At 36.3% G+C, this 14,988-nt stretch overlaps 1 protein-coding gene across 11 annotated transcripts in view; it reads left to right on the top strand.

Moving 5' to 3' along the window:
- The window catches only part of DMD (dystrophin), a 1,138,094-nt gene that overhangs the window by 808,875 nt on the left and 314,231 nt on the right, over nt 1-14,988 (top strand). For all 11 annotated transcript variants that reach the window (XM_075097793.1, XM_075097785.1, XM_075097765.1 and 8 more), the window contains one exon: nt 14,829-14,946. In XM_075097793.1, the coding sequence (XP_074953894.1) occupies nt 14,829-14,946 (118 nt within the window). The remainder of the gene's footprint in view (nt 1-14,828; nt 14,947-14,988) is intronic.

The raw sequence follows: 14,988 nt of genomic DNA, 5'->3' as shown, positions 1-14,988 counted from the left end.
CCTGGAATAGAGACTAAGAAAAAATGAAATCACAGCAGTTATTCCTCTGTTGGGAATCTGCTTAAAAAAAGAAAAAATTCTGATCTCATGTCTTCTCTGTTACTACAGACTTAATAATGTCCTGCACCAGTGCCATTGGTGTCACACTTCTTTGGTGTTCTGTCTTGGCATCACCCAAATCAAAATGACAAATGTGTAACTTTAGGTACCTATACACTAAAAACTGTCGCCCTCCATTCTTCAGGTACCTACTTCAGTAAAGAAGCCCAGTCATTCTGCATTTCCTTTACCAGCTTGCCCCTGTTGCTTTTTGTTAGAACTGTGTCCCTGCTACTTTTGTCCTTGAACTTTCTGGCACAAGGCACAGACTGAGAGCAAAAGGAGGGTCTTGGAAGTAAACTGGTATAGTGGCATCAGTGCCACCACTACACTGACTAGAAATGATCAGCCAGTGTCACCTGCATAGCCTTTATGAGCCTTGCTGAGAAAGTAGCTGATACAAAGTACTAGGACATGCTGAGGCATAGCTCCTAAACTTGTCAGTGCTTCAGAGTTTTGTTTTAGTTTTAACCAGAATATATTATGGTGTCATGTATAAATAAACTGATGTTGCTTTTAGCTGGTTCATCAGGACAAAAAGATAATGGCATCTGTTCTGTCTGATGTGTAATATTTCTCTTTTATTTCTTGGCGCAGTTGTTTATTCCTGTTTTTATGATCCTCAGCCCATGTTTCTAGAGAGTTTTGCAAATCCCTTGGACAATGGCTACAATTTACATCTTTGCATTTTCTAATGCTGGGAGTGAAGGTACTTAGAAGGGTACTCTGGAGGGATAAAGTAAAAGCAACAGAAATACTCGCTTCCTAAACTCAGTTTTCTTTTGTTAATAATTAATAGCTGACAAAAAAAATTTGGTTGCCTACAAATGTAGCTGTCAAGAAAAAGAAATCTTACTTTTTTGTCTGGTGGAAAAAGCCACTGGTCTGCATGTGTGTATGTAATAATCTTCAAGAGAAAAGAAGGAGTAAGGTCAGAAAGATGAATAAGAAAAAATTGCCAAGATAGATATATTTTTCAGCAGCATAGACTGGTAAAATACCTCCCAGTTTTGCAGGCTGGTATTTGCAAAAAGCCAGTGACCTCAGTCTGGAGTCCTTCCAGGATTTAGCTCTTGAAGAACTGCTTGTCACAATCTAGCTATACTCTCATTTCCATAGGGAGATACAAATCATTAATTTTTAAAAATGTAACACATTTGGAAGCTCTTGTTTCCACCTCCCAATATGGCCTTTCTGTTGAACTGACTTTGTTATGGTAACAGGGAGGGGGAGAGCGGGAGGCAGGGTCCAGAGGCATCTCAACAGCCTCCTAGTTAATTTGGGTTCTCCGCCCCTGGAGAGCTGACTGCATCAGTCCTTAGCTTATACTCTATATGGTATGACATTTTTTTGTACCTCACTGGTTTAGTGAGTAAAAAGTGAAAATATCACAGGTCAGATAAGGCCAAATTTTCAGATATGTCAAACTTGAAAATTATTATTCCAGAATTTTATGTGTATCTCTGTATTGTGCTTCATGTCAAATGGTGTGTCAATGCTAGTAAGATGTAGAAATACCTTATTGGCATGGAAAAAGTTAATGATCAATGAAAAGCTGAAAATCAAGTTGGATTAATTGATAAAGATGAACATTTTTAAATAGTGAGTTGTTAGTAGCCAGTGCCGTAAGCCCTTGGGTTTAGGAACTGTGGTTGGGGGGTGACGGTGGTGTGGGGCAGTGGGGGAAGGGAGAAATTACTTCTCATGTTAAGAAATAGCACTGTAAAAATAGATGATATACATTCACCTAATCTTCAGTTATTTTTCAGCCATGACTGACACAGTTATGGAACTGCATGTAGTGAACTTCTGAATATGGTCAGAATTTTAATGCAAAGCAATGTATAATATAGTTTGTTATTCAGTTAAAGCCCATCTGTTGTAGTACAAGGGAGAGCAAGTATATGAGAACAGTCTAGCTAAAACCTGGAGACAAGCTTATTTCTTTCTGGAATCGTGGAAGTACTTTGCCTATAAAATGTTCCTATATGACAAAATGGAACAGGAACTAAATATAAATAAAAATATACTGGAAGAGGCAGTTTTATACCCATTTCCATTCTTTTGTCCCAGGAGAAGTCAAGTGGCTAAAAACCAAGTTCTGTTTCTCTAAAGCAAGGGAAATACAGCAACAAAACAATATTTTGCAATGTACAGAAAATCTTGTCTGTGGAAATATGTCAATATTTCAAAACTACTTTACAAAGATAACTTAAAGGAGGATATTTTCTTTTTGACTTTGAATGGTGAAGTTTATTCTAATGCTGTTTTCATTTTGCCAGCAACGTTTATTATATTTGTGAGTGTGTTGTAATAGTATCCCAAGAAGTCCTCCTCATCCTTCTTGGCTGTTTCGATCAGGCTGCAATGCTCAAGCTCATTGCCCCTCAGGCCTCCATTACTCTTCAGTTACAGAACAGAAAACAGAGGAAGGCCATTAATTTTGAAATTTATTTTCCTTGGGTTCCATCTTTGTTATTGTGAAGGCTGACTGCAAAAATCAGTATCTCTATCTACATATACTTACATATAGCCATGTGTGTATATACATAAATACACATATAAAGCAAATTATTTGTTCCTCCTTTTATTATAGTAGTGTCATTTGACTTTGCCAGTGATACTTTTTTCTATTTATATCAGATATATTTCTGAAACTGTCATTCAGATAATAAAACTGTATTTTCTGAAAAAGAAAAATGCTAATTTTTCTTCCACTGAAGTAGAATTCTGTGGCTCCTCTGCAAGCTACTAATCAACGTCTGCACCTTCTGCCTCAAGCAATGGTTACAGATGAAATGCATTAACTGTTCATAGTAAGAGTTCCCCTCGTCTGAACAGGAAATAGCTCCAGTGTTATGCTTAACTTTATGCTTAAACACCATTCTCAGTCAGAAATTGATTAAATATATTTAAATTACATTATAACTGTCTGAGGGAAGGGGAACCAAGTAGGTTTGATACTGATTCAAGGAAACAGGTGTTGAAAATTCATCTCAGAAAAGCTGGCATTATAGATGACTTGAAATACAATTAAAAATGTATTTTTAATTTCTCATAGATTAAGTCCTTTCTGACCTTGAAATCTATGAAATGATCATATACTCTTTATGATACCACAATCCATGCAATTTTACATTGGGATTCCTTTTCCTGCTCTTCAAAATTTTGCCTATCTATTAAAAATAATCACATGATCTTGATTTAAACAATTCTATTCATTAAGAACATCTTGTATTCAGTAGTCATCCGCTCTGATTTTTAAATGGACTTATGACTAAGAATTTACATCTTTTCTGTTTGAACTTTGCGGTCTTCAATTTCCAGCCTATATACCTTTTCAACGCTATTGCTTTCCTGTTAATGGCTTAACATAGCATGAGCAAATTTACCCTCTGCACCAAGCTGTATTGACCAAGGGGTGGCACCATAAAATGACAGGAAAGCCTAAAATGAGTCATAATTGCATAACACAGGTGCCTGTCTCCCAGCCCTGACAACCCTACCCAGCTCTGCTGGTGCTCAGCTCTACAGTAGTGCCATTTGCTGTGCTCCTTCAGTTTGGATTTTGCCTGTGATTAGAAGTCCTTCCAGCCTGCTCTGCAGAAATTGAAAATCCAGTGCTCATCTTCAGAGTAAGCCCTCCTCCACCTGGCTCCCATGAATACGTGCTTTAATCTGCCAGGTGTTCTTCATCAGCATCTTGAAAGGGTATTCACTGGAAATGCAGGAGGAAGAGCCACTGCCTTTTTTCTTTTCTTTTGTACATTTTCTAGTGGATAAGGCATCCATCCAGGCAGTGAGTCACCTGCTTTCAGTGTGTTTCTTATCTCCCACTTTTCAGAAATGTCCCTTACTCCAGGCTGTTGTGGTCGGTGTTAGTTTGTGCCTCTTCTGTTGAATTGGCACCATTGCTCAGAAAAGAGTTGAGGAGTCCCAGGATAGGAAAGAGAAAGCAAGGACCCAGCCTTTGTCACCAGGACACCCATCACCTGTGATAAGATAAGGAGTGCTTGTGTATTTTTGCTAGTTATGCAGTGGCTCGGCATCTTTCCACACAACCTACGTGTGGCTGAGTTCCCTCCTGAGGCATCTACTCTCCACCCACTTTTCACACTAAAAGTAACTGGGGGACCGAACTCAGCTACAGCTCCTACTTTAGCTATGTGTAGTGATGCTCAAGTGTGCAGCACTTATATCTGTTTCCCAGCCTACCCCATACCTTCTTACACTGTGAAGGGCAAATTATGGTTTTTGAGTATTAAATATGGTATTTTCAAAAGACTGTTGTCTCTGTGACACTACTGAGACAAGATGGTATTAATAATTTACTAACTCCTGCTGGCAATTGAGAACTTGAGATTTCCCTTTGAAATTAGTTATAAAGGTAAGTCTTGCCCAGTCCAAACTTTTAATAACCCATTTTTACAGTACACCACTGTTTTGTCTTCATAATCTCCACAGACTTTTAAATGAAATATTTTTCCTGGACTTGCAATATCCACATTATATAAACTTCCTTCTTTCCTTCACTGTTAATAAAATATGAACAACATCAGAATTTTTCTATGTTCAACCTTCACCTTCTGTGTTATTATTGGCCTTAATTAAGTACATAGTTACAGAAATATGGGAAAATAAAAACTAGAAGTAAAACAAACAAACAAGCACAACAAAGCAACAAAAATTAAAACAAAAATGAAAGGCAGAAGTATTGTACTAGGAGTAAAACCTTTCTGAAAATACCAGAAATGCTTAGGTACCAAAACCAGGCTTGTTACTTTGTATGGTTCTCATCTTTCAGAATGTCAATGAGATATAAATAAAGATAAGGGCCCAAGTTACTAGATTTGGACTAAAGTTATTTCAGAGTTATTCCAACTTTTCTTATCAGACGTGGTAAGTAAGAAATAACTTCCCCGCCCCCTACGCACACACAGAGAGCTAATTAATATTAAGTTCACTGTAAGAAACAACCGGTATAACAATTATTTTTCAAAAGCAAACCCAAACAAACCAGAATGAAATCTTACTTCTTTATTTGTTCTTATTCTTGAGAAAAATATCTAGTGTCATAAGGTACTAAAGAAAAACTTATCTGGCAAATGAAGCTGTGCCAATCCATTTTATTATTCTTAATTGTTATTCACTTGCTATTACTGGAGAAAACTTCCAGTAAAAGTAATCAAAGATTTCCATAAGCTCTAGCAGAAGCTAAGGAAGTAATTCTGTGTTTTTTTCAGAGCATAAAATTGATTCAGGCTAATCTTTTCCCTATAAAATCGGATAATTTGCGGAGCATCTTTAGTCAAGCTGTTAGCTTTCCTTCTCCATGAAAAAATGTTAACTCTTTTCTTAAATTTTTAAAAAAGGATAGCTTAAAATACCTGATTATTTTGCTCATATTCATAATATAATATATCTACTCACTACTGTTTTATACACGCTAAACATATCTTCTGTTTAAAAATGTGAAAAGGTAAAAAGCCTATAACTTTGCTTTTGGAGTGCATTGACAAGGACATTTTTCACTGATTCAGTCTCAGATAAAAGTTGTTCACTACCACTATTACAAAAAAAAAAACACAAACCCAGTAAAGAAAAGACTAAAGCTGCAGCTCTGAGAAAGAGCACAGCTGTCCCCAGTTTTCTTGGTAATAGACATTTGTAAGCACAGTGGAAAAATCCTTAATCTGAAACCCATTAGTTATATAGGAGAAATAAAATACTAAATTTCACAAATTCGCATTCCACAAATGGTAGCTATGTGCTTAGAGATTGTGATTCTGCTGACTAACGTAGAAACTGGGGTGCTCTGTAGCTCCTAACAATGATTCCCATCCATTAAGTTATTTAGTGTGATTGCCTGAAAGGACATAAGATACCCTGGAATAGTTTTGCCTTATGGTTTAGATGCTCTTACTTTATTGCAAACAAAAGTACTGTTGAACAGCAACATTGTGTGGGGGCAAAAGGTTGTAATTTCATACACAGTTTGTTAAAGGAGAAGCTGCTGCCCAAGCGTTCACACACCATTCAGGGAGTTGCACACGCACCACCCAAGACTGTAACTGCTAGGACCAGAATGCCTTTGCAGCAGGCAGCTCCTCTGAGCCAGCAGCTGCCCCTTTCCAACTCCTGGCTCATACACATACTTACTCACCAGCGCTTTCTTTCCCCTCAGGCTCGACCCTGGGTTTCCTTGAAGCAGGGTCTCTGATATGACGTATGCCAGGTGAATTTATTAAGCGGTACAGCAGTAAAAGACAGCTCGAGCTGGTTGTCTCCAGAGAGAGACCGCAAACAAAGAAATCCCTGGGCAATTATGCCCTTATAATTTAAGCTCCCCTCCTCTCATGCGATGGTTTGGTCCAATAGCAATATTTGGGTCTGGGGTCTTCATGTTCCTCATTGGATCTTTTCTCTGTCTTCACGTAGGCCATACCTTTTCTTACCTCAGTACATGCAGTTTCTGCTGATGGTTGTGGCTCTTATCTTTCTGGTTTGCACCAGTTTTGAGGCCTTCCTTCATGTACTTCAGTAAAAGTTCTGTATACAGTCAGTGTATCTAGGTGAAGGTTCACAGTTGCAGCCTAAGGCTTTAGCAAGCCTTGCTACTAATGCTATCCACTGGATTCTGTTTGAGCTAGAAAGTGACTTCTATAACAAGTTAATGTATACTCAGATTTAGTCTTAGAGCTCTAATCCTGTTTCAGTCTTGAGTTCTTACAAGTGATTTATCACTGTGTTCTTCTAGTTGAATGGATGTCGTCATAGCCAAACACCCAAATCTTTTAAAGTTGTTCCACTTGTTACAAATACATCTTTAGATTTATTGTCTTTTTTTCTGGCAATGACTATAATAGTGTTAATTTCTTTTATCTGAGAATGATTCATTCACTAACCATGTTAAGCTGCAATCTTTTCCCGGTCTTGTCTCCATCTTCTCTTTATCCTGTCCACTGGATGGACTCCAGCACAGTTAGAGTGATCAAGCTGCTGATGGTTTGACCCTCTTCCTGGATAAGTACCATATGTGCAAAAGAGAATAGACAGCACGCTTCCTATATACTGTCCCTCTGTTTAATGCTTGTTTTCCTGTAGACGGTGTCTGAGATAGTTGCCAGTGTTCATCAATTTTGACCATGTTGCTATGTATTATTGTAAAAATGACAGTCTCTCAAAAAAAAAAATGTTATATGGGGACCTTATTTAGCAGATATTAGCTAAGTTTCCCAAACTACTCATCATTCCTGAAGACTCTGGATTTTTGTTTACCAATTATCCAGGAAAAGTTGGACATTCCACCACTTCTGCTACAGTCCTGCCTCATTCCATATATTGTAGTGTAAGGTGCCATAGTAGTTGTTAAGAACAAGTTACATTCATTTATTAGTGGCTTATTTTTAGTATAGCATTCTTGCAACTCCTTGTGATATTGCAGGTTCCTTGGACCATATGGACAACTTGCATACTTTCTATATCTTAAACGTATCTTTTCTGGGATGCCAGCATAAAGGGGATGTCCCCAGTTAGAGGTTAACTCAGCAAAAACATGCTATTGCAAATGGCATTGTAAATGGCACTAAGTACACAGACAAACTGCAAAGATTTTGGAAATCTTTGCCATTTTTTACATATTATTTTTCTCCTGAGAAAGAGTGGCTTCATAAAGTCCAAGTTTAGCAAGGCAAAACTTCTCTTGTCTCATCAAGCTTCTTTGGACACTTCCTTCACCTTTATTTGGTATAAACTGGTCTCCTTGTGAGAGAATTTTTTCTCTTTCTTTTTTTTTTTTCATTTTTGGCAGCAATTAATGGATAGTGTGAATGTTTTAAGTGACTGTTAAACATCTACAGCATTATTAGTTCATATCGCATATCCAAATTTAGTCTTACTTAACTTCACAACTGGGTAGCTGTCTCTAATATGCATTAATTTTTAAGATCCCCCTACAAAAGAACTAGTGTGTTGCATCCTTACATCTCTGGAGCTTATTGTTGTAGTCTGAAAATATTTTCAGCTGCAGGCTGAGTTTTTGTTTGCTTCCGCCTTTTTATTTCTAAGGCTAGGGCACATTCTGCCTTAGTGGACCTCCTTTAAATCCTATTACCTTTCTCTTGCAACCTATGTATATGCTACCTTTTTCCTAGTGTCAGTACCCAATTTGGAGGACTATGAGAATGGTAAAAAACATTTCATGGGGCCTTGGCTGACTTTTAGCCTCTCAGGAAGTGTCATTCTTGTACCTTGCTTGTGACTTTGATCCATGCTGCATGTACTTTTCTTTGCTGACTACCCCATTAGTGGATGAGTAGAAGGGTGTCTGCCTCCTGCAGTTCTGAGGCAGTATAGTTGATTTCTCTTTGAACTCAGATTTTTAGTCTTTTTTTCTCTTCTATAGTTCAGAGACCTTTCCTCAGAGACCTTGCAATATCCACTCCCAAAGTCCTTTTTCATACACAAATGGGAAGCAGGAGTGGAAGAGAGAGGGTGAGAGTTATCCTAGCTCCAGCCATCACCATCACCTTATATTGTTGGTCAAATTACAGAGATCCAAATTAAGCACTCCCCATTTTGTTTGGTTTGGTTAGTGTACATTGACAGCATGTTGCACCTTTCTCTGTCATAACCTCTTATTATGAACCAGGATTCATAAGTTGTTAAGGAGCAGTCCTCAGACATCTACAATGCCACCAACATAATTTGTTGAGTGACTGTCACAAAAAGCATACAAAAGTTCTATGATACTTTTTCATGCACCTAGTGAGACACCTGATAGGTTGTCACTTGTGGCTTTCCCACGGCATCATTGACGGAGCTGATATATTCACTAAGACAGTGGTGAGAGCTACTTAGGCAGTTCTTGAGTGGGCCCTGACTGGGAATAAAAATATGTGGTTATGGAAACTTAAGCTGTGTAAATCACTCAGGCAAAATCAAAACATAGTGTCCAGTCTGTTCATGTTTTGATTTCACTGACAGGTACCAATCAGCTAGCAACACTGCTAAATGATAACGCTAGATCTTCTTATTTTCTTAAAATTATATGTGCTTTGTAGGGAAAACACAAAACAGCTAATAGCCAAAACAAAAGTTGTTTAAAAAACCACAAACCTCCATTGCATTATATTACTTTCATTATTTCATAATTTTATGTTTCAATGTAAAGAGTGTATAAATGATCATTTCCTCTCATATTCTCTTCCTCCTTAGTGACAAGAAAACAAACTCCAATTGTGCTTGGGAGGAATAACTTAACAAAGCCAATTTTATTATGCAGATGAATTGTAGGTGTTGCATATCTGCATTTTTTGAAATTGTTAACACGCTTTTTCCAAAGCTTTCTCTCTTTCTAGGTGTGTATATAACACATTATATTTAAAGAACCAACCAGCCTTATGAAACTCAGCTGTTCTAGGTAAAAGTTATCACAGCTATACATTTTGCTCAGGAAGCAATTTCTTCATTTTTTGTTTAAATTTAAGGTTTAGATTCTAAAGTTTTTCAAAAGATGAATAAATAATTTTCTCAAAAACTGTTTAGTGGAATATGCTTTTTCTAAGAATATAATGATGAGTTGGGAGGAGTGAATAGGTTCATAAGAAGAAAAATACAGCTTCCTTCTCTCTTACATTCTCATATTAATCATTCTATTGTGCTTCTGTGGACCACTGAATCGTTTCATTAAACAAGGCTGGGCGTGGACCAAAACAAACCTTCCCAAACAGTTGGGAAGTTTTAATCTTCAGCCTTGGCTTGCTTATGACAAAATGGTGCTTCCAGTTTGCTCTTGATAGGAAAGGCCTTCTCTAAATCTCCTTTTTGACTATATGTGATTTTTTGGATCACTCCCTGTTAGTGCTCTTACTTAGTAAAAAAAAAGTATAAAATGGATAGTAAACTGTATTCAACGGGTAGCACGTAAATACACAGAAAAACTGTGAAGATATGGTAGTCATTAGCACTACAGAAGACTCCTCAGTTAAACACTAAAAAGGAATTGTGAGACGTTTCACTCAATAATCTTTCATTTTTTTCTTATTTTTTATTCTTTAATGTCTTTGTTTCCAGAAACTTTTTTAACCTAAGAATGTAAAATGGTTACAAAGTAGATGCAGAGCCTTTTTAAAGGAGCAGGAAGACTGAGGCACAATCATCTATAATGTTGCAGAACAACAATCTTAGCGCTCTTTTATACATTTGAAGGTGAGCAATAGGAGACGAAAAGTCCTGGCTCTGGTGTGAGAAAAGTTGCTTCTGGTATTGAAGAGCAAACACCCATAGCCAGTACTAGTGAATGATTAGTTAAACGTTTAAGACTTGCACCATCCTGGAATTCAGATATTCTAGTTTAATAACACTTTCCATAAAGTCAGAAAAAAAAAGATTGGATAGATTTTAAAGATCATATCTTTTATATAAACTACTACACACATGGCTAGAGTGACAAGTATGCAGGCTGTAGCATGCTGTACATTATAAAGCTAGAGAATGTTTTAATTCTCAGCCTCAAACCTTGCAGTCCCACAAAGAATTTGTCACACTTCACCTGCTTCAGTTTTTCAGTTTACTTTTTAGCAATTTTTATACAAGTTATTTCAGTTGCTGACTTAAACAATTTGTTCCATATCTCAACCTCCATTTTTGTGTAAAAAAATCATAAAAGTTAGGAACCTGAAAATTGGATTTTTCTTTTGAGCAGCAGCTGTCCACAAATGTGGAAAGATTGTTAAAAGTGAATAGCATCACTTTCTAACAAACTGTAGGCAGGTTTGATGACTGAATCTCATCTTTCCATTACTGTGCTGTCACCAAGCATTATTATGTTGGCACTGATAGATATATAGAAGAAATAAAAAAGCTCTTTGGGGGTTTAAAGATGTGTTTGTACAACCATGAATGTCAACGGTCCTTCTTCATTGTTGACCTACTTATGTTGAATTATATTTATTATTAAACACAAATTTCTTGATTAAAATGTGGACTATAAAGTTTTGCAGGATACATTATTGTACCTTCACAGAGCAGTAGGTAAATGAGAGCAAAGGGAAATTATATGCGCAAGAACACAAGTGTTTATTAAAAAAAAAAACCCTTTTAGCGTAGTTGACTCCCTAAGTCTTTGTGCTTGTGCTTTTGGTGACCTGATGGGGACTAGATAGATTTCTGTTTAATTTATTTTGAAAATCCTTTCATAATACTTTTATTTCTGTATTACCCGTTTTTATATAGCACATTTATTTCAGCGTGCTGACATTCCAAATCAGAGGCATCTGGTCTGTTGCATCTGCTGTGCCTCCACCAGGGTGCCACTATTAACGAGTTTTTCTTCCCGTGGCTGTTATAACATATTCTAATAGTTTCCACTTAGTTTTCTGTTGAGGATCCAGTTTTACAACATTAAATATTTGGCTGAATTAGTAAAGTTTTAAAAAGTATCTCCATATATGGATTGGTTCTGATTTTGGTGTGGGTTTGGGGGGGGTTTATTGGTTTATTTGTTTTAGGACATTTCAGATAATAGTTCAAAACTATTCAGTCTTTTTTTTCCCCAAAATCATATTTAGTGCTCTTTTAATTTGTATTCATCAAAGCACTTCTCTTCCTAGCATAATTATTTGTATTATTGTTACCCACAGAATCAATTTGTATGATTCATTTATCTAATCACGGAATATTCTTCTGAATTTTATAATACTTTAAGTGGAGCCCAAGTGTTGCTGTTTACTTTCATGCTACAGGATCACGTGAAGGCTCAGGAATTATGTGGTTTAGTAGCTACTTTTATCCAAGTTTCCATCAGGGTTTGTATGTGTACGTGCAATGTAGGTTCCATACGGAACAAATATTTACTAAGTCTTTAAGATTGTACCAATTGGTAAAATTGTACCAATAAATGTTGCAATAATTCTACAACAATTTTAATTTATACAATTTTCCAAATAAAATAGAACACGGTTTGGGTAAGGTTTTCAGGCACTTTGTAGTAAATCAAAGAAAGAATATATTAATTGGAAGAATGTTGTTTTTTCCTTATTCTGAATGGTTACCTTTCTAAGACTAAGGAAAAAGATGTCTGTTCTATAATTATATATTATTGTTTCCTGACAGGTCCATGGATCTTCAGATCTGTTCATAGCATTAAGTTATCAAGATGTCCTTCTCGACCTTTCAAAAATACACTTTAGTACATGCAGCAGAAAGTAATTTTATTCACATTATATGGCAGAGGGAAGGATGTCCTCTCAGCCCATATAGGGATGAGATTGTTGTGTCCCCAGGGAAACAGCAGAGCTAGGAAGACTCACGTTAAAGAGGCATTGCTAGTTCTCCTGAGTGTCCAGTTCAGGAATTGCAGATGGGTCTTTTGGGTAAATCACTCCGTACAGCACTGCGGCATATGTCAGTTCCATTCTCTCATTTTGGTACTTAGCAAATCCTTACTGAGCAGTCTTTACCTATTGCTTTGTTTCTTACTAGATTTCATAGAGCAGAAGCTTTCTTTTACGGTACAAACATAGCCTTTAATGTCTGGTTGGAGACTCAGGCTGGATCAGATAAATCATTCTCCTATTCAGAATATCAAAATAACAATTATATTTAGGAAACTTTAGGGAACAGTTTAGAGTCACTGTTGGTTTAAGACCTTAGAATCACTTCATTTGCTTTTCCTTTTCTATACACTTTCTAGGTAGGGGAAGCAGAGAGAAAGGGAAATATTACTTTGGAGGCAACTCAACTATCTGAGCATACTGTACATGTTTTAATATTGCTTCTGCACAGTCCATTTTGGTGTTATGTATAATGCAGATGTTGTTAGGCTGCAATGGGAACTGTTTTTCTATTGTAAAATCATGTCACTCATTACCTTGTCTTCCTATAAAAGGGAGTTTTGAAGGCACATACATATCTAGAGCTAGTAACTACCTCAGTATATTTTATTTCTTTTTCTTGAGTGCTTTCACTTAGGAGAGACTTCTAATGAGAAATTTGTTCTTTGCTTAATTATGCAAGCTGCTGCTTTAAGTGCGTGTCTCTGTATGCAATCAAATCAGTATGCAAGTGAAGAAATATCACCCAAACTTTTGGGTATGGGTTTAGAAAGCCAGTTATAATAGATTTTCAAAGAATTTCTGATACAGAAGTTAAAGGCAAGATTTTCACAGAGTGTAGCTAGATGTGTATCTTGAAAATTACCTTTTTTCTAAAGACTTTGTAACTGAACAAAAATGAAACTCTGTGGAGCTTTTAGCTTCCTTTTGATGATGCATTCTGTAGTTACTGGAAGTGATATTCTCATTCGCTTTTGTTAATCTCATTTAACAGAAAATTATATTAGGCCTTTACCTGTCCCCTTCAAACTGGTGAAACTATGTAACTCTATTCTCAGGTTGGGAACCCAAATTTAAGATCAGACTCTGCAGGTCTTTTCCATCCAGTACAGTCAGTGATTAACAGCTTGTTAAAATAAAATATTATTATTCAGAATAAAAGCATTTTAAGCTCTGTGTGTGAGAGACTTTCCAGACAATAAAATACTCAAGAAACATAATCAACAGCCAGGTTAGCATGCTCACAGATTGTCTAACCGTTGTCCCCATAAAAAGCCTGAAAAATAAAAATCCTCCACTGACCTTTGTTGTCAGCTTGATAGCTGATATACTGTACCTACTAGCTATCTGGCAGCATACCGTTCTGTTCTGGTGACTCAAAATTGTGGGTGGAATAAAGTAATTTGTTCATAATTTGGTAATAAATATGGCTACTTCCAACTCCTAAGACTGGGAAATCTAACAAGCATCTTTTCTGGAAGCTACACGATAAGGACTTGAAGTTGCTAGATTTGGTCAATGTCTTTTAAATAAATGCTTGGATGTTTCTTATCTGGGAAACCATTGAACCGATTCCTTGTTTGCTCTGCCCTAAACCTTCAAAATAATTTAAGCTAATATATACATAAATCTTATATGCCTTACTTTCCTTGAGTGTTCATTTTCGTTATATCTAAAGCTATCTTATTTTAGCATTTATTGCCTCCTAAAGACCATGAGTCATTATTCTGAAGCCTATCTTTTTCCCTGTGAGAAACTCTAGATCTACTTCTTACTTTCTCAGTCAGATTGCCTGGGCTTTATGTATCTACTTGACTAACATATAAATTACTGTGAATGTTGACTACTTTTCTGCTAGGTAAGGTGACAGGACAAAAAAAAAAAAAAGCAGCAAATTAACTATCTTACATTGGCTTTAAACCAATAGATACTAATTAAACAGTCTTAAAATATTCAGAAACAAACATTATAAACTAGACTTCATGAGTTGCTGGAAAATCCTACCTAATCTGATAAGAATGTAAACCCCTGTGTCTTTTTTAAAATACACTGTGAAATCTGAGATAATATAGAATAGTATCCTTCTATAACTTTACAGAGGAAAAGAGCTTACTCCTGCACAATTTGATGGGTTAAAAATGAAGAATGATTGTAATTTTATATCTAGTTTTATAGGTTCTCTTAAAATTAATATTACAAGTTATACTTCGTATTTTAATGTTAAGAATAAAAATATTTGGAAGATCTAGACCAAATTCTTCATATTATTTGAAACAGCAATCAATCTTTCTGCCTTAAATCAAGCTGGCACACAAAAAAGTCTCTATACATGGTCTTCTCTACAGCTCTACATGCTTTTTTCTTTGTTTTATTTTTGTATTTTTGTGTAACTAGGCAATACTACAGGATCTGGAGCAAAGACGTCCCCAGCTGGATGAACTAATAACTGCAGCACAAAATCTAAAAAACAAGACGAGTAATCAAGAGGCCAGAACAATAATTACTGACCGCAGTAAGTGGTGATTCTGCTATCATACGATGTTTCAGCAAATAT

Source organism: Phalacrocorax aristotelis, chromosome 1, assembly GCF_949628215.1.
Source record: "Phalacrocorax aristotelis chromosome 1, bGulAri2.1, whole genome shotgun sequence".
In the NCBI taxonomy this organism is placed as follows: domain Eukaryota; kingdom Metazoa; phylum Chordata; class Aves; order Suliformes; family Phalacrocoracidae; genus Phalacrocorax; species Phalacrocorax aristotelis.
Note: the sequence above shows the minus strand (reverse complement) of the source record. Positions and strands in the feature narration are given on the sequence as shown.